The sequence below is a fragment of the Peromyscus leucopus genome, chromosome 8b (assembly GCF_004664715.2).
Source record: "Peromyscus leucopus breed LL Stock chromosome 8b, UCI_PerLeu_2.1, whole genome shotgun sequence".
NCBI lineage: Eukaryota > Metazoa > Chordata > Mammalia > Rodentia > Cricetidae > Peromyscus > Peromyscus leucopus.
Genome location: NC_051086.1, coordinates 56692716 through 56719096, shown reverse-complemented (window position 1 = coordinate 56719096; position 26381 = coordinate 56692716). Strand labels below are relative to the sequence as shown.

At 46.8% G+C, this 26381-nt stretch overlaps 2 protein-coding genes across 2 annotated transcripts in view; both read right to left on the bottom strand.

Moving 5' to 3' along the window:
- Itgae (integrin subunit alpha E) overlaps positions 1-22028 on the bottom strand; it is a 66557-nt gene extending 44529 nt beyond the window's left edge. Inside the window, exons 1-2 of the mRNA XM_028888705.2 lie at positions 15192-22028; positions 3523-3646 (exon numbers count right to left, since the gene is read on the bottom strand). Coding sequence (XP_028744538.1) covers positions 3523-3646; positions 15192-15228 — 161 coding nt within the window. The 5' untranslated portion in view covers positions 15229-22028. The remainder of the gene's footprint in view (positions 1-3522; positions 3647-15191) is intronic.
- A 2564-nt stretch (positions 22029-24592) lies between these two features.
- The window catches only part of Ncbp3 (nuclear cap binding subunit 3), a 32664-nt gene continuing 30875 nt past the window's right edge, over positions 24593-26381 (bottom strand). Inside the window, exon 13 of the mRNA XM_028888693.2 lies at positions 24593-25976. Coding sequence (XP_028744526.1) covers positions 25741-25976 — 236 coding nt within the window. The 3' untranslated portion in view covers positions 24593-25740. The remainder of the gene's footprint in view (positions 25977-26381) is intronic.

The window sequence follows — 26381 nt, the reverse complement described above, 5'->3', positions numbered from 1 at the left end:
GAGGCTCCCACCAAAGCTGCTGGCCTTGTCATTGTGAGACTTGTCTGCATCCTTCACGAGCCCATCAGCTCGTCAAGGACAGGAGCCACATCTCACTCTCTTTTGGGGGAATGTGGGAGACAGGGTCTCACTATGTAGCCCTAGAGGGCCTGGAATTCACTCTGTAGACCAGGGTGGCTTCAAACTCCCAGAGCTCTGCCTGCCTCTGCCTGAGTGCTGGGATTCAAAAGTGTGCCACCACCCTGACTCCCTCTCTGTTTTAACCCACAAATTTTGTCTGGCATCAAATAGATGCTGTATAAATATTTGTTGGATAAATGAAATGCACCTGCCCTCCCCACTTAAGTCTACTGAGGAACTCCACTCCACCAACAGAGATCTTACAACTTATAAGCCATTCATGCCAATAGACACCTGCTGTTTTGGACTTTAATATGGATATTTCAGTTAAGAGTGCATGGCTGTAAGCAACAGAAATCTATCACTGACAATATAAACAATTATATTAAATATTAAATCCTTTTACTGCAGCGATGAGAAACCCAGGGTTCACAAAGAAGTCTGAGCCTGCTTTGTGGGTGTGGCCAGGGCAACTTCCAAGGCTGAAGGGGCTGTTGCACACACACACACACACACACACACACACACACACACATCACCACACAAATAAACAAGTAAATAATAAATAGATCTTTTAAAAAGTAATTTGAAGGAGTCTCACAAGTGCTAGGCAAGCTCTCTGCCACGGAACTCCACCCCCAGCCTGGGAGTTTTCTTTACACCTACCTGTGAAAGTGAGCCCAGGGTTGCAGCAGGCTTTAACCAGAGCCAGGCAAGAGCTCCTGGCTGAGCAGAACTGTTCTGCCTAGCAGGGAGTGCATGAAGATTAGCAGTTAGTGCAAGTGAAAAGATTTGTCACTCGAACTGGCTTAATAAAACGCTGATTGGCTAGTAGCCAGGTGGGAAGTATAGGCAGAGTGACCAGACTAGAATTCTGGGAAGAGGAAGGGTGGAGACAGGAGTTGCCAGCTAGATGCAGAGGAAGTAGGATGAGAATGTCGCATTGAGAAAATGTACCAAGCCACATGGCTAAAGATAGATAAGAATTATGGGTTAATTTAAGTGTAAGAGCTAGTTAGTAATAAGCCTGAGTTACCAGCTGAGCATTTATAAGTAACATTAAGCCTCGGAGTCAAAAATATTAAGAAGTGGCTGCGTGTATTTGGGAACAGGCAGGTGGGAGAGAAACTTCTGCCTACAAGGGTGGAAGGGGGAGGGTGGAAGGGGGAGGGTGGAAGTGGGAGGATGGAAGAAAGAATGACTACTTTAAATTAAAAGACACAATATACAGTCAGGTGGTGGTGGTGGCGGCCACAGTGGCGGCGGCGGCGGCGGCGGCTGCTGCTGCTGCTGCTGCCGCGGCTGCGGCACACGCCTTTAATCCCAGCCCTCGGGAGGCAGAGGCAGGCGGATCTTTGTGAGTTTGAGGTCAGACTGGTCTACGGAGCGAGATCCAGGAAAGGCGCAAAGCTACACGGAGAAACCCTGTCTTGAAAAAAAAAAAAAAAAAAAAAAGACACAATATACAATCCAAGAACCATAACTGGGTCCTGACTATGAGGCAATACTGCTTATAGGACATGTTGCTTATTGGTAGAGAGAGTATTTGCTTAGTATGCAAGAGGTTCTGAGTTCAAGCCCCAAAACATGAAAAGGAACACAAATGTAGCACACCTTTAATCCCAGCACTGGAGAGGCAGAGGAAGGCTGATCTCTGTGAGTTCTAGGCCAGCCTGGTCTACAGAGAGAATTCCAGAACAGCCAGGGCAACACAGAGAAATCCTGTCTCAAGAAAAAAAGAAAGGAAGGAAGGAAGGAAGGAAGGAAGGAAGGAAGGAAGGAAGGAAGGAAGGAAGAAAGGAAAGAAGGGAGGACCTATGTTAAACCATCTCAACTATAAAAGCTACTCTAGTAAAAACAGGAAATTGAATTGGGCCACCACAGATAGGACTGTACATACAGAGTTTCTCCTCTGTCTGGATCTGCCTCTGCTTCAACACTCTGTATGACTCTTATCTATAGAAGGCATATTTGACCTGTTATGTCCCTGACCAACATGGAGGCTACCTGAACCCAAAGGGACTGGGGTGTGGGAGGCGGTGGGTGGTGGGTGTCTGTCTGCTCTGCTCACTGCTCCATTCCCAGGGCCTAGCACACAGCGGGGCTTAGCATACCAAAGGAGCTCCATCAGTATTTGGAATGAATGATAACCTGCCTTCTCTTCTCACATTTCCAGACTGGACACAATGCTTTCGATTTCATACAGTCACACCTTATTTAATTCTTCTGGTCTTTAATGTTACAAGCACCGCCACAGTCAATGTCTTCACGTCAGGGCTAGGAGCAAAGCTCAGTAGTAGTGGCTTAGCATTCCTGAAGCCTTGCATTCAATTCTCAACGACACACACACACACACACACACACACACACACACACACACACACCAAACTCACACACACACACACATACACACACACACACACACACACACACACACACACACACACACACACACCAACACACCGACTATATGCCTGGGGCAGGGTTCCCAGGGTAGAGTGTATACTTTGAATTCGTAAGATCCTGGGTTGAATTCCAAGCAGCACATTTGTTTTTTTCTTTTGCGTGGGCCTGTGCGTCTCTCCAGAGCTGGTACCTGGGATGGAACTGCTGAGCCAAAGGCCACTGTGCATCCTCGGCCCACCAGAGATGACCATGCTGTTCTCCAAGGCAACAGTGCCAACCCACTCCTACACATTCCTGTCTCCCCACATCCTCACCAGCACAGCGCTCTCAGATCTGACAGTTCTTGCTCAGCCAGGGGTGGACATAGACCCTATTTTCAAGACACGAGGCAATGTCTATCAACAGCTCAATTTGGCCAGAACCCGTACAAAGAAAGCCCTTTGGGTCCATTTTCTCAAGTAGTCCTACAAGCAACCCTGTGAGTTCTGGAAATCACCAGTCGGAGGGGAGAAACTGAGACTCGGGGCTCAGCACATCACTAAGCTGACTCAGTGAATACAGTGAGGTGCCTCTGAGCCTTGATCCCCCAGAACGATGGACTCTTAGTCTCTATGGATGAGCCTCATAGTTTCTATTTTTCCTTCAGCTATTTATTTACTTATTGTCACCCTCCAGCTTTCCTGTGTTGCACACATGTAACATTTATAAGGCAGAAAGGACCCTTAGTGAACTTCATTTTCAAGTGGTATTTAAGGTCCCCTTCCCTAACTAGCGCAGGGAAACTGCACAGGCAGAGGACAGAGGCTCTGTGACTCCCACAGCTTGGTCTGGGGATCACAGCCCCCACTTTTCTCTCTTTGGCTGTGTCATTCACCAAGTGAAAGCTGTGCTGCCCGGGCTATGGGGTGCGATATCACAGCCTTCTCTGGGGTGCACCTCAGGCATCTTGGGGGCCCCCAAGATGCCCTCACCCTTCCCCGTGGTAGCCCCACTCACCAGGTCTGGTTGGTGCTGGGGTCTCGATGCAGAAGGGAGCTGAGCACAGAAGGTGCGCCTGGCTTCAGTGCTGTGACCCAGGGCCAGGCCACATCCACATTGAAGGCTCCCAGTGGCCTCATGCCTGTGAACAAGAGAGAAACATCTGCTGGAAGAGGCACACTGCGGAGGCTGGGGCTGTACCTGTGCCTGCCATCAACCTATCACATCACCTCCACGAACGCCTTTCCCGTTACAGAGGGAATGGATGGGGGGGGGTGTGACCCAGGGCGCTGGTCCCCATTCTAAACCAAGCTGCTCCAGTCTCAGGGAAGACATCCTCTAAGGAATGCCACCCACTTGCTTATACTCTCTGCTTTGTGATTTTCACACCAGTGAAAACCACGGCTCATACTGTGACCTGTACCAAACTTAACAGGGATCTAGAGCCCCCAGAGAAGGCCTGTACCCCTTCAAGTGATCCAAGAGGACATGCGATGTCTTCAAAACTACCTTCTAAGAATGTATGATAGAGTTTTGTTCTTTAACAACCCTGAGCTGGAAACAAGGCAAATGGCATCAGTGGGAGGGCGGATGAAGTGACCGTGTGTTCCTATGATGGCACACCAGCACTCGGGAGGCAGAGGCAAGCGGATTGCTATGTGCTCTAGTTCAAGGTCAGCCTGCTCTGCAAAGTGAGACCCTGTCAAAAAAACAAAAAACCCAAAAACCAAAAGGCCAGAAGTGGTGTTGTACACTCAGCATTTGAGAGGCAGAGGCAGGTAGATCTCTGAGTTTGAGACTAACCAGGTCCAGGACAGCCAGGGATACACAGAGAAACTCTGTCTCAAACCACCACCCCCCAAAAAGAAAGAAAAATACAAACAAATTTTGAACTTTAGTCCATATTATGTATGAGGGTCTCTCTCATACATGCTAGGATGGGTAGATAGAAATGAAGAATCACATAGAAAATTATTCAGAACTGTAAAATATAATGCCTAAATTCTTTTTTTTTTTTTTTTTCAAGACGGGACTTCTCTGTGAAGCAATCCTGGCTGTCCTGGAACTCATTCTGTATACTAGGCTGGCCTCGAACTCACAGAGAACCACCTGCCTCTGCCTCCCGAGTGCTGGGATTAAAGGCATGCGTACAGGGCAGTTTTTAATATATAAATATTTTATACAAATGGATTAATACAATTAAACCATCGGGGGCTGGAGAGATGGCTCAGCGAACACTCAGCTGCGACAGCTCATCTCAGCCCACATGGCAGCTCACAAGCCATTTGTAACTCCAGTTCTACAGGGTCTGATGTCCTCTTCTGACCTCTGTGAGCACCAGGCACAAAGGTGTTGCACATTCGTAGATGCAGACAAAACCCTCATACACACAAAATAAAATAAGTCTAAAAAAACCCAAAAACTAAAGTATTAAGTAAAAATAGCCAAAGCTCATAAACATGCAATTAACATAAAACTAAATTATCTGATATTAAAAACATTCAATTTTAGTCACATGTTAATGAACTAATATTTCCATTTACCAACAAAAATACTACATTTTGCACTGTTTTACCTTTAATATTTTATCACTGTAGGAATTCATAGCATAAACTACACTATCTTGACCACCCCACCCGAACATCCTCTGAGAACTGCCGCTTAGACGGGGCCTACATTGGTAATGACCCAGAGTCACAGAGGAAATCGCAACGGAAATGCTGAGTGCTTAGATTAAGATATGAGAAATCAGAACCTGCAGGACACAGTTAAAGCAGTGATTTCAGGAACTGCACAGCCTGACACCCGTGCTCAAAGGGAAGAAGATGAGGATGGGGGCACAGGCCGATGAGCTGGACACCTAGAAGACGAAGACTGGAGAATCAGGAGTTCAGTGTCATCGTCAGCTACATCCTGGGCTACATGAAACCCCACCTGAAAAACAACAAATTGCCGGAGGTGGTGGAGCACACCTTTAATCCCAGCACTTGGGAGGCAGAGGAAGGTGGATCTCTGTGAGTTCGAGACCAGCCTGGTCAACAGAGCAGTTCCAGGACAGGCTCCAAAGCTACACAAAGAAACCCTGTCTCAAAAAACCAAAAAAAAAAAAAAAAAAAAAGGAAGAAAAAAAATTACAAAAAAATAAAAAAAAACAAAAACAAATTACACATATACACAAAAAAAGAAGAGGAAGAGGAAGGAAAAGAAGGGAATATATAGCAAGGATATATAGTAAGGTTAGATTTATAAACTATGCTATCTTTAGTACAAAGAATGGAACAATCTACATGCACACAATTCTATTCCTCCCAACCCATTATAGATGTAAAACTTCCAGAGAAATATGATGGAGAATATTAGTCAATTACACACACACACACACACTCACACATACACACACACACACACACACACACACACACACACACACACAACACACACACACACACAACACACACACACACACACACAGAGAGAGAGACAGAGACAGAGACAGAGAAGGAGGGAGGGAGGGAGAGAGGGAGGAACAGCCATAGACTAAGATAACATAATTGCAACTCATTCATGAATGATTTCAGAATAGGTAAAGAGTTTCTACAAATCACTAAGAAATAAAAGCATAAAGGCTAACATAAAAAGAGAGAGAGAGAGATTTCACAAGCGTTTATCCAAGTGGCTGTCCGTCACCTAAGATGTTCATTAGCTATCAAAGAAAGGCACATTAAGAGCCAGCATGTGATATGGCTGTAAGCAAACACAGACAGGTGCTGGTGATGACGAAACATTGTGCAGGCCCTGTCTGCAGCTTAATATGAGCAAACTCACTGCTAAAAAGACACTTTGAGACTGGTATTCATAGAGACGGGATATGAAATGGTTCAAACTCATTTGTTAGCTGATAACATGCGGCAGAGGAAGAGAGCGTTACATTCTTCAGAGAAATGGGCCCCTGAGCCACTGCCAAGCAAATGAATCTTCTGGGGATCTTTGTTTCCCTTTTGCTTATTTGCATATGTGTATATCTATTTGCATGTGTGAAGGTGTGTGTGTGCACACATGCAGAGCCTGAGACAGACATTAGGTGTCTGTCTCGTTGATTGCACATCACCTTAAATTTTAAGGCTGGGTCTCTTGGTGAAACTGGAGCTAAGTTGCTCCTTGTCTCTGCCTCCTGAATGTGGAGATTACAGGCGGGCTGCCACACCCACCTGACTTCCGTGTGGGTTCTGGAACTCACTAAGTAGACCAGGCTGGCCTTGAACTCAGGATTACAGGCTTGTACCACCACGCTCAGGCATACCTGAGGATCCTAAGTCACAGATTCTGAATCAAGAGGACAGGGAGGGGCCTGAGGGCCTAACAAGCTTCTTCATTATGAATATGTCTACAGCTGGCAGGTCCTTAGACCCACTTTGGTAAAGAGAGAGAGGAAGAGAAAGAGATGCAGCCAGTGTGTGGGAATCCTGACAACTGTGTCACATGTGTGGTAGACAGACATATGGGCTGCAGGTATCCTGCAGACCTTTGGACACACTTGAAATCTTGCCAGGAAAACCCTCCCACTGGTTCCCAGTCCTGTCTGAGCCTACGACATGGGGATCCAAGAAAAAACAAATTCAGTTTACCTTGTATTTTCTTACACTAAACACTCCTGTGACCTTATATACATCTTTTTTAACTGGTGTGTGTGTGTGTGTATGTGTGTGTATGTGCGTGTTTGTGTGGGTATGTGTGCATGTGTGCTCCTGTGTATGGAATGTGTGTAATGTACATGCATGTTCGTGTGGGTATTGAAAGACCCTAACCCTTCAGGCTTACACCCCCAAGCCACAGGAAATGAGAAACTAAAAATCTAGTTCAAGGAAGTTGATCAATCATTATTCAACTGTACATGTACATGTAAAAGATTTCTGTTAAGAGATGTGCTCAACTGTGACTTGGATAGTTGCAAGTATTTCAGGAAGGACCACTGTGACCTTGTGTAAACTCCACTCCCGCCCTGATACCCCACTTGAGGTTTCAGGAAAAATGTACATGGGGACGTGACTGTACCCATTCTGTGATCACTCTGTGACCAGAACATGATCTTGTGAAATGAAATTGTATGGAATTGTAATCTTATGGCTTTTGTGGGTTTTTCCTTGAAAAGTACCCATGTGGCCGGGTGTTGGTGGTGCATGCCTTTAATCCAGCACTCGGAGGCAGAGCCAGGCGGATCTCTGTGAGTTCGAGGCCAGCCTGGCTACCAAGTGAGTTCCAGGAAAGGCGCAAAGCTACACAGAGAAACCCTGTCTCGGAAAAACCAAAAAAAAAAAAAAAAAAAAAAAAAAAAGTACCCATGTGACTGTAGTACAATGCGACTCTTGCTCTCTGGAGCTGAGTTTGCCTGACTGTATAGCCGCATTAATAAACACTTTTGTTCAATGACTGGGTTGGTTTGGGCCCCTGAGACCTAACTTTGGGTCTAACAGTATGTGTGCATGTGTGCCCCTGTGTATGGAATCCAGAGATTGACGTCATGTGTCTGCCCACCTTATTTCTGAGAACCTGGTGCTCATCCCCTGGCTAGACTGTTCGGACTGGAGCTCTGAGGACCCCATCTGACTCTGCACCTCCAACCCCAGCTCTGGAGTCACAGAAACACGCCTCCACTCCCAGCTTTATGTGGATGCTGGGCGTCTGAATTCAAGTTTCTCAATTAGAGGCAGAGGCAGACAGATCTCTGTGAGTTCAAGACCAGCCTGGTTTACACAGTGAGCTTCAGTCCAGCTGGGGCTACACAATGAGATCCCATGTTAAGACAAAAGGAAAGAACTGAAGTCCTCACGCTACATGCTTTACCCACGGAGCCACCTCCCCAGCCCCATGCTTCCAGTCCATTCCTTTATCTTTATCTTTACCTTTGCCTTGCCCAGAATAACTTGTGCTGATTCATGAAAATGCATGGCACCGTAATATTAAAGTCATTAAAATTGTGGAGCAGGAAAAAAAAATGGACAGAAGGAAATCAGTTTTTTTTTTTTTGTTGTTTTGTTTTTTAAAGGGAAGAATCCAATTCAACTAGGAAGGAGGTCAACTAGCATGTCCAACAATAAATCCTTGCACTTTCTAAGCCAGCTCCACTTTGGGCTCTGGACACAGCTTCAGGGCTCAGTAGATGCTTAATAACATTTTAGTTGAATAAAAGTGTCCATGAGTGAAGATCAGTCAATGTCATTCATGGTGTCTACAGTACAGAAAAAAGAAATTATTCTGGCCGGGGATGGTGGTGGATCTCTATGAGTTTGAAGCCAGCCTGGTCTACTTAGAGAGTTCTATGATATCCAGGGATACATAGAAGGGCTCTGTTTCAGAAAACAAAGCCTATTCGGTGGAACACAACAGCTTTTTTTTAGACAAGGTTTCTCCGTGTAGTTTTTGTGTCTGTCCTGGATCTTGCTCTGTAGACCAGGCTGGCCTTGAACTCACAGAGATCTGCCTGGCTCTGCTCCCGAGTGCTGGGATTAAAGGCATGCACCACCAACACCCGGCAACAACTGCTATTTTTATTTAAACCAAAATACATTTCCTTGAAGATTAGCATGGGGAGAACACAGGATGCTAAAGTTTCCCAGAGCTGTCATTCATCTCCTCTCTACCACTACCCTGAAGCCACTCAGAAGACATCAGCGGAGCATGTTCGGGAGATCACAGACCCCTCATCAGAGCCTCTCTATTCCCCCAAGTGCAGTGCAAATCAAAATCCCAAAATATGACGGCAGGAGACCAGAAGGGATCCCCCAAAACATACTTCTGAAGTTCTGAGGAACTACAGACACAAGGAACATGATAGCCCTGAAAAGTCCTGTTGCTAAAAACAAAAACAGCTTCACATCTAGAAAGGAAATCCTCCTGAGAGAGTAGCCTCTGGAAGAGGTGAAGACCTGGAGGGCACTGGCTCTCAGAAGGACCTCAAGGCCCAACAGCCCCAGGCCCCTGCTCTTTCTCTGCAGCCCTGGGTACCAGAGAAGTCACAATCTTCTCCTGTGTCTGCCCTCCACGCTTTCATCTGACCCCGATTTCTCCTGTTAATCTGCCTTGTGTCCATGTTACCGCCATCCCTGTCAGGGTTCCCCAGTCAGGACTCCCAAGCTGAGAAGGGAATGACGGTGTTTCCCGTGACTTTGGAGCTTAGGTAAAGATGACTCGGGGTTCGGACTCAGCCTCCTTGCCTCATTTCACACTGAGCCTCGTGTCTCAGAGAGAGCCAGGTTGGGAGAAATAGGAAGTGAGTCAAGTGAAGAGAAAAGAACTACAAAATGGGAACTGCCAGTTGTTCCAGGGTAAGTGGAGGAAGGGGTGGAGCTTCTTCCATTTTCATTGCTTGTAATTGATTGACAGAGTGGATGTGAAATCCCTGAGCATCAACCTTGCACCTTGCCCAGCTGTTCCCTCCACCCCATGTTTCCTCATCAACCATCACGTGTCTGGAAGGTCAACCTTATGGCCCCGCTCAGCCAGGCAGCAGCCAGTCCAGATCCTGGGTAAAGTAACTCACTGGTCCCTGAACCCACTGAGCATCCTGTGGTGTTTGCTGGCTCTGACTAAACCCCATCCTGATAAACTAATGAGTGATTAAATCTGCTTCCCCCAACCTATGATCCGATCTGAGTCATGCATGACACCCCCAAACCACAAAACCCAGCCGAGCTCAGGGCCAGGTTCAGAAGAGACACCCTGAAAATGCCATAGCAGGCCAGCCACCCCTCCTCCTCACCCCCTCCCATCCCATGTTTGCTCTGTTTAACTGAGGGGTCTGGATAGACCCCCTCAAGGGGTGGGAAAGGAGAGGAAAGGTACTGAGAAAAAACATAATGGCTGTCTCCCAGGGCACTTGCTCTCTTCAGGGACCCTGCTGCAGGATGAGGCCAACAATTTGCTCTTGGACTCAGTAAGTTATCTATTTGTGACTGAGGCCCAGGTTTCTTGATTTCAAGGCCCTTCCCAAAAGTTAGAAGCACTGAGGGGTAAACAAAGTAGGGTTACAAATGGCTCTGAGGGCCAGGCAGTGGTGGCACACCCTTTAATCCCAGCACCTGGGAGGCAGAGGCAGGTGGATCTCTGTGAGTTCAAGGCCAGCCTGGTCTGCAGAGTGAGATTCAGGACAGGCACCAAAACTACACAGAGAAACCCTGTCTTGAAAAAAAAAAAAGAAAGAAAGGAAAAGAAAAACAAACAAACAAACAACAACAACAAAACGGCTCTGAGGAGCTGGGCGGTGGCTTGCTGGACCTGGCTCCCTGTTGTTTTAATGGTGCACTGGACAAGGGCAGAGCCCTGAGTTAGGGCAGGTAACTAGGTCGTTGGGAGCTGACTGTATAACAGGGGCACAAGAGCTGTGTGTGCAAGCATGGGTATGTACATGCATAGGTGTGTGTGTGTGTGTGTGTGTGTGTGTGTGTGTGTGTGTGTGAGTGTGGTGGTGCCTGGAGTCTGCTGTGGGGTTTATATTGCATTTTTGCTTGGGCTTCCATGTATCCATTACTTCATACTTCCCACAGAGACTCAGAACATGAGCCCCAAGGGCAGAAAGTCTTGAGTTCAAATCCTTGCTGTGTCATGGAGTCACTGAAGGATCTTGACTTGTCCCATTGCTTTGATTTTCACACGGACATGGCCTGAGCTGGCTCAGAGCCCATCGAGTGGAGGTTCAGTGTGTGGAGGCTGCTGTGAAAAGCTCTTTGACCACAGGTGAAGGGTTGTCGCTTCTCTTAGAACCTCACCGCCCACCCTCTTCCTCCAAACCTGTCATGAAGTCAGACATGAGAGCCCAGTTAGACTTGCATCTGTCTCCACTCTACCCACAGGACTGCTCTCTGAACTGTCTCCAGTCACATGGGCCTCTGAGTCACAGATCTCACCCTGGCGGCCACCCTACCTCTTCTGGTGCACTGGGCATTTTGGATGTCTCCTCACAGCACAGTGGTCATCACTGTTCCCAATAAATGAGGCCCAAATTTGTATAAGGAACTAGTTATAGAAATGAGACTAGACTCAGCATCTTGATGCCTGGTCCAGAGGCCCAGAGAGGCCCCAGGGGAGGGCCATGCCTATCTTCAGATGACAAGCATCCACAGAACACCTGTCCGGAAGCAGCAGTCCCTCATCTTTCTCACAGAGCCCTTCCATCTCAACCTCAAACCTCACAGGCACCCAAAGAGCCCCTCCCTCCACACCTCTAGTTTATCTGATAGCAAAAATGGTCACTGGTCTCAATTCCTGAATGCAAGGCACAGCGCTATGCTAAGCACATACAGATTTCCCAGTGTTTCCCCTGAACATCCCTGCATGCACCTCCGCCTCCACATGCCTGCCCTCCTCAGCACTCAGAGACTGGACCGATGCTGCAGCCTCCTACCAGCTTCTCTGCTGCTTCCTCTCACCCCCTAACTCCATCTTCTATACAAGTGTGATGCCCTCCCATGCTCAGGACCATCCATGGCCTCCCATTGCCCCCATGATGAAGTCCCTCAGCCTGATACTCTGAGTCCTCCACACTGCTCAACTCCAGCACCGTGGAGCCTTCAGGCACCCATGTCTTCCACATACCCCATATACATCCATACACCTGTGGACACCACACACTCTATATACTCTATGTACATCTGTGCACACATATATACTCCATGTATCATGCACACGTACTCCACAAAACCCACACATACTATATGCTCCACACATCCTATGTAATTCCCATATAAAATCTATATAACTCATGCATGCCATGTCTTATAAACTACATAGTATACATAGTATACACTTCATATAGTCTATAATAGTACACACAAACCATAAATACCCTATCTGTACTATTCACATCCCATACACTCCCTATCCACACCACACATACTTCATATATACAGGATAGTTTTCCCAAGGTCAGAGATGTGCGGTTCCATCTGGCTTGTCCACCTTTGCTTAGGCTATCCTTTCTGCCTGAGTGTTGTTTCCTGGCTCTTTCCACAGACCCTCCCCTGGGCTAGGGAAGTCAGTGAGTGTATAGCCTGCTTTCTCGTCACATTGGGGCCCAGCAGGTCCTAATCTGGGATGGGGAGGACAACATCAGAGTAAACAGCTTTCTGCTCCCATGCCTCCCCTCCTCCCTCTTCTTCCTGTGCCCAGGCCTTGCTGCTTCCTAAAGCCCTTCTTCCTGGCCAGCCTATTTGCTGAGACTTCCCATTTTCCTAGGCATGTCTCAGGTACCAGGATCCCTATTCCTGAGGACCCAGATGCTCTCTCACATCTGCACCCAGGTGTAGACTAGGCCTGGAAGGAGTCAGACCAGCCACCTCCTAGTTTCCCCAGGGGGGCCACAGGCCTCAGCCTGGCCCCGGACTCTGGTTCCTTACTCTTAATGCATGAGGTTTCACAGGTCCATAGCAAAGTTCCCTTTACATAAAAGAAGTAAACTAGACCTCTGAGTCTCAGGAGGAAGTGAGTACCTGTGGCCACAGAATGAGTCAGGATTGACTTTGGGGACATCAGGTGTAGGGGGGGGGGCTGGAAGCTGGGGTTTGGGCTGCTATAGATTTTAGTGTGTTTGTACCTGCATTCTCTCTGAACCTTCCTCAGACAGCCTTTAGCTCATTTGCTCCCATGAGCGACAGGGGAAGGTCATTACCACAGTCGGTGGCTTGGAAGGGCAGAAGGGCAGAGCCATTGAATCAGGAACAGCTGTGAACTGGCCCCAACCCAGTGAAGCCAGCCAGGCACAGGGCTGGAGAGCCCGGGCCTGTGCTCAGACTTCATTCTTACCCTCCTTGGTACCACCTTGCCTGCTTCTGACTCCCAAAGCCCTGAGGACTCAGCCTCAGAAAACTTTCCAGGAAATTCTTGAGGCCTGGCCTATCACCAAGCCTCAGGGCATCACAGCACAGAGCAGAGCCATCTCCTTTTCCCATCAAATACTAAAGCCAAGCTCTCACCCTATCCACAGCATAGCCAACCCACAGGCTACATACAGGGCCTCAGTGACAATCTGCCCATCTTGCTTTTTTGGTTTGGTTTTGTTTTTTTGAGACAGGGTTTTTCTGTGTCTCTATGTAACCCTAGCTGTCCTGGAACTCATTACATAGACCAGGCTGTCCTAGAACTCAAAGATCAGCCTGCCTCTGCCTCCAGAGTGGTAGGGTTAAGGCATGCGTCACCACTGCTGGGTTCCATCTTGCTCTTTGCTGCATTTCAACTCGGGAAGTACTAGGGCCTCAGGGGTTTGATGAATGGCAGGCAATGGAGGTGCTCAGGTGATAACATTGCTGAGAAGCTGCAGGAAACAAAGGTGGACAAGAGCCCAAAGCCACTGGGGTCATCATTCCAGGCCACGGAGTGTCCGGGAGCTGTGAGGCAGGGCAGAGACCTGGACATGGTTCTGTCTCTACTGTTCCTTGATCACAACCATTTCAGTCTATCTGTAGGCCCCGGTCACCTCTATGCTGGAGTGAGCTAGTCTAGTCTCAGCATCTTCTCTAGCCAGCCTTGATGATGGGGCATCAGAGCTCTGATTTAAAAAAAAAAAAAATGAGATCCCACTTCATATTCTGTAGGTAACAAGAATAAAGACATGTCTAGGATGCAAAACAGCAAAAAGTTCAGCCCACTTTCTTCTTTCCATGGAGACTCCTCAAATACTTAAAGAAAACTTGTATGCGTATGCCCACACATGTGTGTGCACCTGTGCATGGCACCATGTAGAGGTCAGAAACAAGTCAATTCTCTTTTACTATGTGGGTCTCCAGGGTGGAATTCAGGTCATCAGGCTTGGCAGAAAATGCCTTAACCTGATGAGTCATCTCACTGGCCCCTCAGATATTTTAAAAAAATCAAAATTTGTTCCCAAACATGATGTACTGGCAGGGTCTAGACTGCTTCCTGGGTGCTCTGGTTCATGGTGGGTGCCCATCCTGCATCCTCTTCCTATGATGGCTCAGCTTCTTCACATCTTCACTGATTGGCATGAACTGGCTTTCATAGACACAGCTCCCAGAAGCTTTTATATTACTGTGCCTAATGCCCACCTTATTCTCCTGCCAAGCTTGCACAACAACAACAACAACAAAAAAACAAAAAACCAAAATCACTAGGCAAGACCATGGCTTGAGCCCAGAGGCTTACCTGACTATGTTAGCTTGTCTCTGGGACTTTCTAGGTGTGCCCAGGGCAGTTTATCCAAAAGCAGCTCCCACACAGGGTTAAAGACAGAATGGGAGCCCCTGGCAGCAGAAATACCTTCCCCACCTCCACACCACAGAACAGGAAGCAGGTTCCCCCCAATGCTGACTCTGTAGATTCTCACCCCCAGTCTCCTACCAATACCTACATTCTCCCAAATCTTCCCTACTCCCAGCACTATTAACTTGGGGTCCTCTTCTAGGTGGCATGGGATATCATTAGCTTCCACACTCTGGGCACTAACTAGGCATAGACCTGAGGATGTGGCAATGAGGGGAGGCTGGATAGAGAGGGAAAGAGGGTGGCAGTCCTAAAGCCTGAGGCCAGGGGCCATCAACACTGAAGAGTTCCTTCCCAGCAAGCCTACAGATATGTCTGAGCAAGGGCACTTCCCTGGAGAAGCTCCCCATTTCTCTGACCTCTAACCCTAAAGTCCAGACAGACAGTCCGTCTGAAGGCAGGGGGTAAGGCTGACTTACTGGCCATGCAGAGAAGGGTGTGGAAGAGCCACTTCATAGCTGGAGCAGATGCAGCTGTGTGAGCTGAGTGGGCGACACAGGACTCAGAAGGCACTCAGCTTCCCCTCCTCTACCGGAGGCCAGGAGGCGGGGACAGAGGCATACACAGACAAGGGCCCATAGGCCCACAGGTACTTTCAAGTAGACATAGCCATCCTGGTTTATACAAGGCCAGCATGTGGCTTCCCCCATAGCTGTGGGCTGTGTCTTGGGAACTTAGACAATTGTCAGCCCAGCTCCATCACTCACTAGACACACCATTTCATGCATGAATGAGCTAAGATTTGGCTGGTGGTAGTCCTGTGGCAGATAGAGGTGGTACAGGAGAAACAGTCATCCAGGTAGATGGATTCCAGTCCATCCCATCCAGAATGCTCCCCAGATAGACACATGAGTTCAGCTTCCAGCCCAGTCTTGGACCCCTCCCATAGACAGTGCCCCACAGCCAGGTACTGGGCTCTTATATATGCTCCTAGACTCAAGGCCTAGGGCTGGGGAGGGCTGGGTGAGCATGAAGACCCAATGTATTAGCTGAAGTCATTGCTTCAATCCAGCTGTTGCTCGATTGTCCCCAAAATTTGCAGCTGACACTGGCTTCACAGGGCTTTGAGCTTTCAGCTCAACAGAAGAGGTAGACTCCATGGCTTTACAGCACAGCTCTGACCCAGCCCAGGCTGTGGAAACTCTACTACTTAACAGAGGCAGTCAGACCTAAAGACCAACTCCCTCAATGGTCAAATTTGTCCACACAGCAACGAGGGCAAGAAGTCTCTCTAGAAGGCAGCCCAGCAGAACCCTGGACAGGGAAGCCTAGTGCAATCCTAGCATTTAGGAGTGTAGGGCAAGACTGGGTTTGAGACCAGTCTAGGCCATGTAGTAAGACCTCTCTGCAAAGATGGGCTGCTCTGGATCCTGCTCTCCAACTGGAGCTACCAGCCACAAGTGATTGACATATTAAAATGATGCCAGTGCATGGAAAGAATTGAAATTTAGACTGTACTCAATCTTAATTCAGAAAGGCTAGGCATTGAACCTTTTGTTCTTACATGCATGTAAAAGAACATTCTGAAGTGTTACTGTATGAACATAAAGTAGACAACCATGTGACCTTAATGACTGCATGAAAATCAATTTTATTTTGTTTTTCACATGGAAAACTTACTTAGCCAAAGTTCTGTGAAGATTCAATGACACTCCAAACATTCTACACTGTCAGCTTTGGTCTGACATTTGACTAGATCTTACACAATTACTCGAATAGAGATCACAACTCACCATTTCTCTCTGCACACCACCTAGCAGAGATTAGCAGCACTAGAAAAGCAGAGTTCCAGGTCTGATGACTTACTGCCACACCATAGTGCAAGAACCCTGAGGCTGTTGGACAGACCTGTCACAAGCTGCAGTAGCACGCCCCTCTTCCCATCACTCCTCTGTGCCCACCTCCTCCCAAATCCAAGGGCGTTTGGTAGAGCCACTCAAGGATTCTCCCAACCTTGGCCCATGGGGAAGAAAGGGTCAGTCTAGCATCATAAATCACACCTTTGGTAGGGTAGGAAAGCCTGGGGTAACAGCTCACTTAGGAACTCTGCAAGCAGTAAGACTGAATGCCAATCCCAGACATCTCAGGATGCTGGGCAATGTGGGTGGCCGAGAGCTGCACAGGGAGCAGGAGCGTTTTCTGTCATCTCTGTAGACTCTAGAGTGCGATACCTCCTGCACCCAACCAAGATTGTCAAGGCCGGTGATTACAACTTGCAGAGGAGTCCCGCCCAGCCCATCTGATACTAATATTTTCCTACAAACCAGAGCTTCAGGTCCCTAAGTTAGGGCTTGGCTTTGCTGTCTCATGTTCTGTTCTTCTCATAGCACCCAGTCCTAGGCTGTAAATTCAGCAAATACATACTTCAAGGAACCAACCTGAATGCCAATCTTATACCACTAACTGGACTGTATCCCTCCAAAATATCCATGTCATGAAAGACAAAGAAAAGCTGAGGACATGTTCCCATTACAGAACAAAGGCAGTCCACTGCTTGATGCCAGATTAGATCCTGAACCAGGAAAAAAAAATGCTTGAAACAGCATTGCTGGACAGCTAGAAGCCTAAAGCTTAAACTACAAATGAGCAATTATTATACTGACAAGACACTACATATTCCTGAACTTGGTAACTATCCAACGGACACAACATAAAAAAGCATGGTGAGGGTAAAGTGGAATGCAGTGCAAAATAATTCAAATAGTTTGGGGGTTGGGGATGGAGACAAGGGAAAGACTGAATGGTAAAACAAATACAGAAAAAAATGCCCTTTGTTCTAGCCTCAATGCTACTGATTTTGCAATTATTTCAAAAGAAAAAGTATATTGAGCCATGGCAAACCTGTTCGGGAGGTTGATGTAGGATTGAAAGCTCTAGACTAGTCAGGGCTCTAGGCCAGGCCAGCTTATGTAGCAAGGAGACCCTGTTTCCCCTCCCCACCTCACCCAAAGAGAAGTTCTTCGATACATGTTCAGAGAGGGAGGTGTGCAGTGGGTGGGATGCTGTCTTGAGAGTCACAAGCAAACAGGAAGTGTGACACATGCACCAGTGGAGGGGCTGCCCTCATAAGTGGTTCTAGTCACTTACGGACAGCCTTCCCTCAAGAAGCTGAGAGAGTACATTTGAAGATGAGGCCCACAGGGAGTTGGGGATAGGCAGAGCCAAGGCCTCCTGGAATAGCCTTTATCAGAGGGTAGTGTCATCTCATGGCGGATGGTGCTGATCTCAGAGGGAGGCTAAGGACTGAGCCCAAGGCTACATGGCTGGCTAAGTTGCTGAGCTGGGAGCCAGACATGACTGTCTCCTCCAGAACTAGAATCCTCAACTACTACAAAGCCCTCTCTTCAGATCATGAGTTTTTGAGAATTTACAGAGCAAAAATACAGACTGGCACCCTTGCATTCCCAGGTTCCAAGAGCTGAACAACATCCACCTCCAAATTGCTGTATTCAAGTTCTGAACCTCAACGTGACTAGACTTAGAAATTTGGCTTTGAGAAGGTCATTAAGTTTAAGAGTTCAAAAGGGTGGGGCCCAGTCCGAATGCCATAGGGTTGGTGATATGAGAAGGGTTACAGGCACACAGAGGAGAAAGGCCATGTGAGCAAGCCAAGGAGAGAACTCTCATGCTGGAACCCTCTCCTCTTCTAGCTTCTAGGTTTGTAAGAAGATAAATGTCTATTGTTTAAACCATCCATTCTGTGGTATCTTGTCATAGCTGCCCAAGCAAACTAGTGCCTTAGGCTATCTTTTCAAATAGCTCCCAAATTAAAGACTGAACACGCATGTTCACACATGAACATGTCACAGTGCATGTGTGGAGGTCAAAGGACAACCTGCAGGAATCTTTCTTTCCATCATGTAGATCCAAGAGAAAGCTCAGGCCATTAAGCATGGTGACAAGAGTCTTTACCCACTGAGCCATCTCACTGGTCCTTCTTGTCCCTTCACGACTGAAGGGAAGGAAGGGAGCTTGCACTGGCTGTGGGACCAGGTGGGTCTCTTGATGACCTCATCTCCTTCCTATTAGATACTCCCAATGCTCCTTGCAAAGCATAGCAGGAGTCCCTCCCATCTCAACTACCATGTGCAGAGAAGAAATTTGAGGTCATCCCATTTGAGACCTCCATTTAATGGACAAGGAAACTAAGGCCCGGAGAGGGACACGTTCTGTCTTCCAGCTGTGAATGTGAAAGAGAATGAGTCCCCACCATCTGCCTCAGCTCCAGTCATCGTCCTATTTGCCTTTCTTCAAAGACATTCTACCTGAGCTAAGAGTGCTGCCAACTGCTCATGGCACTCAGGAGAACCTTTGTACATAAGCAGGAAAGGGACAAGTCATTGGACCCAACACTAGGATAGGGAGAGGCTGTTTTGGTCAATGGTGTGAGGCTCTTGCTCTCTGACCTACACTGGTCCTCACTGGTCCAGGAGTAGAGGGTGTTTGAGGTCACACAAGTCTCAACGATTGAAGAATCCGAGCATCCAGAAAGGGCCCTGGAACTGCTTAAACAGATGACTAGTGACTTTGGTACACTGAGTATCACAGGCACTGGAGTTTATCAATAGCATAGTAAAATACCACTTTCATGCTTTAACTATGCTTAATGGTAAATAAAATATAGAAAAAAATGTTCTTTGTTCTATCCTGAACATTACTGTGATTTTGCATTTATTTCAAAAGAAAAATTTATAGAGCCAAGGCAAATCTGTAATCCCAGTGTTCGGGAGGTTGATGTAGGATTGACAGCTCTAGACTAGTCAGGGCTCTAGGACAGGGCAGCTTGTGTAGCAAGGAGACACCATTTGAAACAGGCTTTGAGGCAGCAATTCCCCGAATGCTTCCAGAAATATGAGTTTTGTGAAATGCTTATCAGGTATCCGAGGAGTCAGGACTACTACTCGTTATGCTAAGATTTGCCACATAAACATAAGACTAGTTCTAGGCTTTTGCTGCTGGTCACATTACGTACTTTACAATCTGTCTTGAAGCAAAAGTACTACTCTCAATATTACCAAAAATATTTTCTTCTTTGAGTTCTTACATTTAAAGGGAGAGGAAAAGGCTCAAGTTCTAAGTTACATCTCACTATATAAGGTTTAAAAGCAAAGACTTAGGCACCAAACTTATCCACGCAGCAGTTAAAGCAACACTACTACTGCCTACCCAAAGTGTACAGTGGCCTTTCACCAGCGACAGCACGCTGTAGCAGAGGAGGAATGCTGCTTCAGGCACAACAGCTGCTCTAGCAGGCAGCTACTTCCTGCCTCCTGTTCTGGGTTGCTGTCATTTATCTTGAAAGGACCACGGGCTAAGAACTGGTTCAATGTTCCCTCTTCCGGGCCTCCTACTTACCTGCCAGCCTTCTTTCCTCCTATCCTAGGGAGGATGAATACTTTAAAAAAAAAAATCTTCAGAGAGGGATGGCTCAGAGGTTAAGAGCAACTCTGTTCCTGTAGTAGATCTGGGTTGGGTTCCTAGCTCAGGACTGTGAGGAACCACTGTTCAGAGAACCTAATCCTTTTTTAGATACTGGTTGGGCCCAAGCATGCTCTTTCTGGTACTATGGACTTTATGGACTTGCTTACTCCTTCTCTAAAGTCCTCTCCTGGCCATGACATGGCTGAGGTCTCAGTCAGCTTAACTCAAGCAGTGTGACCCTTTCTGTTTCTTTCTCCTCATCATCATGCTGTGATTTACAACTTGCCTGGTGGTTTTCTTTTAAACCCCAGTAAAACTGTCCCCAAGTCTGAAAAACAAAATGATTTCCCAGCAACTTTTCTAGAACTGGATAAACTCCAGCTCAGCTATGGCAGACCATCAACATCTGATGTTTTCTGAGATCTACTTAACGAGAGCTCTTTGCACACATGGTATACCAACGAATACTCTGGCCATTTTGTATCTGGGGGACTCAGCTAGAATCAAAAAGCCTGCACAAAATGGTGTGTGAGCTGTGTTGTCAAATTCATTCACTTCCCAAATACTTCTGAAACACTACTTACACCGGGCTGGCCTGGTTCAGGGATACAGAGAAAACTACATGAAGATACTGCTCCTTAGGAGCTCACAGACTGGAAGGAAAACAAGAACAAAAGATGAAAATAAAGCATACCATACACGTGGCGGAAAACGAGGACTGGAGTGTAAGAGGCATGGGCCTGAGGGTAGAGCTGCTCTTCTGGCTGAAGGTTTACAATCTCACAAATGTTCATGGAGGACCTGCTGGGCCAGTATGGTGACAAGTATGGAGAAAGCCCAGTGCACAAGCCAAACATGGTCCCTGCTCTCATGAGCTTACAGCCTAGCGAACATATTAACCAGGAACAGGAAGTGAAAGTCCACTGAGGTGTGCTGGGCTAAAGGCATGTGGTCGGCCTTACACGAGCACAGGATTAAACATGAAGCACTTGTTTGAAAAGTAAACAACAAAAATAGCTGCAAAGCGATGGAGCCACACTACCTCCATCCTCCCCTCAGCAAGCCCAGGCAAGCTGGAGGGGGAAACCTGGACAGCCTTTGTTCTTCTGCTGCTTCTGGGGCCCAAGTTCCCAAGCTTCTTAAAAGTGATCTCACTGAGTGTGGTGACACCAAGATAAGGCAACATTTGCATGACACCGTCCTAAACTGCAGGCTCAACTGCTTCACCTAGTACTCCACCAAAGAAAGAGTGACCCTTTCCACAAAGGCAAGAACTGACTGCAAGAACCTTGTGACGCTGGCCTTCAATGTGGCACCCGCCTTGGGATTTCCAAGAGGTATTTTGATTAGATTACACTCAATTTTAACCTCAGGCATTGACTTATGATCTAGTCCTGGAGTCAGCTAAGATTCCTTGATCGCACACTGGGACACACAAATAAGGAAACCAGTATTGAGGACTGCCTCTTAAAACCTTGATCATGAGAGAACTAAAAAAGGCAAGGTACTGCCTAAAGGCATGCCCTGTGCAGTCTGGAAAGTCAATGAGATCAAGAGGATTGGGGTGGGGAGGGCAGGGGAGAGAACAGGCCACAGATACTGCCAGAGGCCATCCTGACTGGCTCCAAAGCCTATCAAAGAAGTTTGGAATTTTATTCTGGAAGCAATGATGAAGTTCTGCAAAGGTTTTAAGCACAGTAACAATAAGATCAGATTGATATTTTAAAAGTTCATCGTGTTACACATGGAAATATGCCCAATAGCCAGGCATGGTGATGGATGCCTTTAATCCCAGCACTCGAGAGGTAGAGGCAGGCAGATCTCTGAGTCTGAGGTCAGCCTGATCTACAAATCCAGTTCCAGAACAGCCAGGACTACATGGAGAAACCTTGTCTTGAAAAGACAGAAAAAAAACCAACAACAACAACAAAAAAGAAAAAAACAGGGGATGGAGGAGCAGGAGGAAGAAGAAGAAATATTGGCCAACAGCACTAGTCATTAGGAAACTGCAACTCAGAACCATTCTGGGACTAGGATGTAGCTCAGTGGTACAGCCCTTGTCTACATGTGCAAAGTCCTGGGTTTGATCCCCTGCACTGTAACAAAACAAAACATGGTGCACACACACACACAAAATAAAATACCATTTCACAGTGGAGAGTAAGTATTGGAGAAGATGTGATAAATTGGAAGCCTGATACACTCCATGGGAACACAGCTTGGCAATTCCTCCAAAGACTAAAGGTAAGAGCTAACATATGATCCATTGATTCCACTCATACATATAAGAATGAAAACACATGTCCGTAAAGGGGAGCTGCACACAAATATTCACAGAAGCCTATTTACAATAGTCTCAAACTAGAAATCACAGAATGCCCATTAAATGAAATATTTAATTAAATAAAATATATACACAATTTTAAAAACTGGGGGGGGGGGGAACCTCTGGCAGGTACATTGCCGCACACCTTTAATCCCAGCACTTGGGAAGCAGAGAAGACAATCTCTGTGAATTCAAGGTCAGCCTGGTCTACATAGGGAGCTTGAGGGTAGCCAGGGCTACACAATTAAAACCTGTCTAAACACAAACACACACACACACACACACACACACACACACACACACACACACACACACACGAGAAAGACAGAGAGAGAGAGAGGGAGGGGAGGAGGGAGAGAAAAAGAAAGAACTGAAATAGCATGGATGAACCTTGAAATGATATAAATAGACACATAGCATAGGACATTTATGAAATGTCCATTAATAGGCAAATAAGCCCTCAAGGACAGAACGATTAGCAGTTGCCAGGTCTGGGGAGAGGTAAGAATGAAGGATGACTACTAGTGGGAACAAGATGTTTTGGTGATGAAAATGTCCTGAAGTTGATTATGATGATGGTTATACAACTCTGTAAATAGCCTACAGCCAACTGAAATGTGCACTTTAAATCTCTCAAGCAAAGATTCACCTCGGCTACAATGTGAAGAATGGAGAGGAAGAGTTGAGAGAGGCTGCAGCAGTGAGGGAGAACAGAAGCAGGGAAGGATGCACGTATCAGGCTAGAGGAAGGCCAGAGGCTATCTGGCCCCTCTATAAAGAGGGAGAGTAGGAAACAGATGAGGTATCTGTGATTATTATGAAGCAGCAGAAGTGTATTTAAACTCTTCTACATGTAGAGACTAACCCCACATGTACAGAAAGTGCCCTGGATAAAGTATACCCAGCTGTCTGCGGGGCTGTCCTGACTATCCACTGTCACTCCTAAGCACAAAGGGCTCAAGGTACTGAAGACCTGAGCAGCTCCAAAGGTAGGCTGGAGAGAGGCTGGGAAGGCCATCTCTTTAGGCAGTACATACCTTTCTGGGTTCTCTGTGTTCAACTGCAAGGCTGAAGTGGGTATCTTTCTAGGTCAGCTCAAAGGGCTAGTTTTGAATATATACTACCTATCTTCCATGAAGTCCTCCCCTCATCTCTAGCAGGAGATTGACAAGTGCTCCAAGACCCTAGGCAATGGGCCTGAACTGGTGGATGGAAGCATTATAACTGAGAAACAGAAAGCAAGCCAGGGGAGTTGTCTAAACCCTGAGGAAACCATGTCAGGTGGGAAGCACATCTACATCAACGCACTGGCAGAACCAGAGCCTGGGCTAGTGCCTGCCCACAACCTCACACTTACCTTGTCTTCCTGACACTTTGGCCACCTCAACAGAAAACATGCTGCAGCCACAGCTTCAAGAATAATAAAATATCACTAAGAGATATCAACAAAGCCAGAAACTGCACCAGACCATTTACTTGCTTCATGGGGAAATGAAGGTGCAGGCCCACTGGGCAGAGTCCTGGTTGACATCCAGGTCTGCTCTAAGACCCTTTTTCTTTTCACTCTACCAAAACCTGAACATCTAAGAACCTGGCTGTGAGCTGTGAACTACACGGGGCAAGAGAAGCTTAGAAACTCTGGAGGCCTTAGGTCTGAACTAGTGGAGAAATTAAAACCACCTTTCTAGGATTCCCAGAAGTCAAACCACTTTGGTTATATGTTCTCACCTTTCTAAAGGGGGTGGGGGTGGGGGTTTAACCAAGTAATACATATGATACAGGTTTGTTACAATTTCTAGTTCTTAAGCCTTCTGCTCCTCTACTTACGACACTGTTCATTCACAATGTAGTCAACCATCAATGGGACATGTGCTCAACCACAAGTCAAGTGCTGTATGGATCAGAACAATCCAAGCAGGTGAAGAGCTTGATATCCCAAAGGGACGATGGCTCACCATTATCTTTAACTCCAAGATTCTAATGTGCTCAAGTGAAAAACCATTTTTACATCTGTAGAAGAATACAGTATTGAATATTGCAAAGTAAAAGTCAAATGAGAGGCCAAATAATCTATTGCCTTTGCATGGTAAAATAATTTGAAAGATTAAAAATAAACTAAAATTTTCTGAAACTATTATCTTATTTGCTAGTTTTGAATAAGTCTTCAGTGACAAGTCAGAGACAGAAAGAATGAATTATCAACCCATCCCTTCTAGAAAAGTGTAATGAACAAGAATCCATTGCAGACAGACAGTTTTTCCTACAGTGGCCACAAAGCAAGTTGAACTCATGTACAACAGACCATACGACTAGTATCATTCAAAATAAAGAGACTCCCCTCTGCCTTCTTCCAAAGTATATGATGTATATTTAACAACACAAGAGACACCACTTGAGCTTCCCCTGTAGCCAACAGGAGGAATATCCACATATAAAAATTAAGAATTTAAACTTTTAAGTCATTAATAGTCTTTAAACATAATACAGACTTAAAAAGTGTTCAACATTAACCCAAGACCCCATCCCTAAGCACAGAAATCAACTCCAAATCCAGAAGTCACAGTAGTTTGTCCCTAGAAGTCCCACAGCACTGACCTAGGTCTTCCCATCAGGCTAACAGCCAATAAAAGGTCCTAAGAGAAACTCCCCAGGGAGGAATGGAAGCCATTGTTGCTACAGCTCTATCTACCCGGGAGGGCAGACGCAGCTCAGGTCAGGTCTGAGATTCAGCCCCCACACTAAGGTGCTGGAAGGCTGGGCTGGCAGCGTCCCTCATCTTCCCCCTCAAAGACTGTCCAATAAGCACCTGGAAACTGACTTTTCTTGGGAAAAGGGTGCTGGCAAGAGCTGTCAGGGCCAAGGCAACAGTGAGAAGTTCAGTTCTCTGCTCTTTGGATGAACTGTGTAAAACATTTCTTTTAAAAGACACAATGTTAAAAATATTAAGAAAACCTCTACAAAATCTGGAGGGTTGCCTTTTCTCCAAGGGTAAAGCTTGTGGGGTGGTGGGGAGAAGACTGAGGGCCCAGAACTGTAGCTCTGCAGCACGAGACAGAGACGCCCTGCAACACTCATCACACTCTAAAGCTGCCCATGGGACAGCAAGAGTTCAGGGTGCAGGTAGGAGGGAAGGGCGCCAACTTCTGCAAGGGAGGTTCCTACTGTGTGCCCCACCCTATGTAAGAATGTCAGATTTGAGGGCAGCTGCCAAGGCCAGGGCATCAGGACTCTGCCTCTGAACCAGAGCTACTTTCCCGGCTGACTTCAATCTGGAGCGATGGCAAGCTATCTAGCCGACTCTTTTTCTGGCGAGACTGTTCTTTCTCCTTAATCAAAGCACCCCATGCCCTCTGAAGCTCCGAGTCATCTTCCTCAGCACCAGACGGCCTGTGATCCACTTTCTTCGTGTTCTTTTCTTTGGTCTTGGGTGTAGATCCTAAGCGAGTCCATAAACCACCTATTGGGGTGAGAAGATACCTCAGTTTGGCAGTCAATGCTGAGAACCAGACAGTCCTGAGGAAGCAGGTGAAGCATGCAGAAAACATCGGCAGAGGCATTTGCCACCAGTCTGCAAGTCAACGGCTTGAGACTCAACAGGAGAGGCCCACAGCTCAAAGCAGGTGTCCTCACATCAGGTATAGGACACCTCACACTTTCCTGCCACACCTGTCCCTTTCCCAGGTGAGAGGCATCATGCCCCATGCTCATACCACCTCAGTCTGCTAGGAACCTCCAGCTCTAACATTCTGCAAACTGACAATACTCAGGCTTTCAACTATTAATTTTTAAAGAGTTTTATTGGGCTGAAGAGATAGCTCAGTGGTTAAGAGCACCCGTTCTTGCAGAGGACCTGGTTAAACAT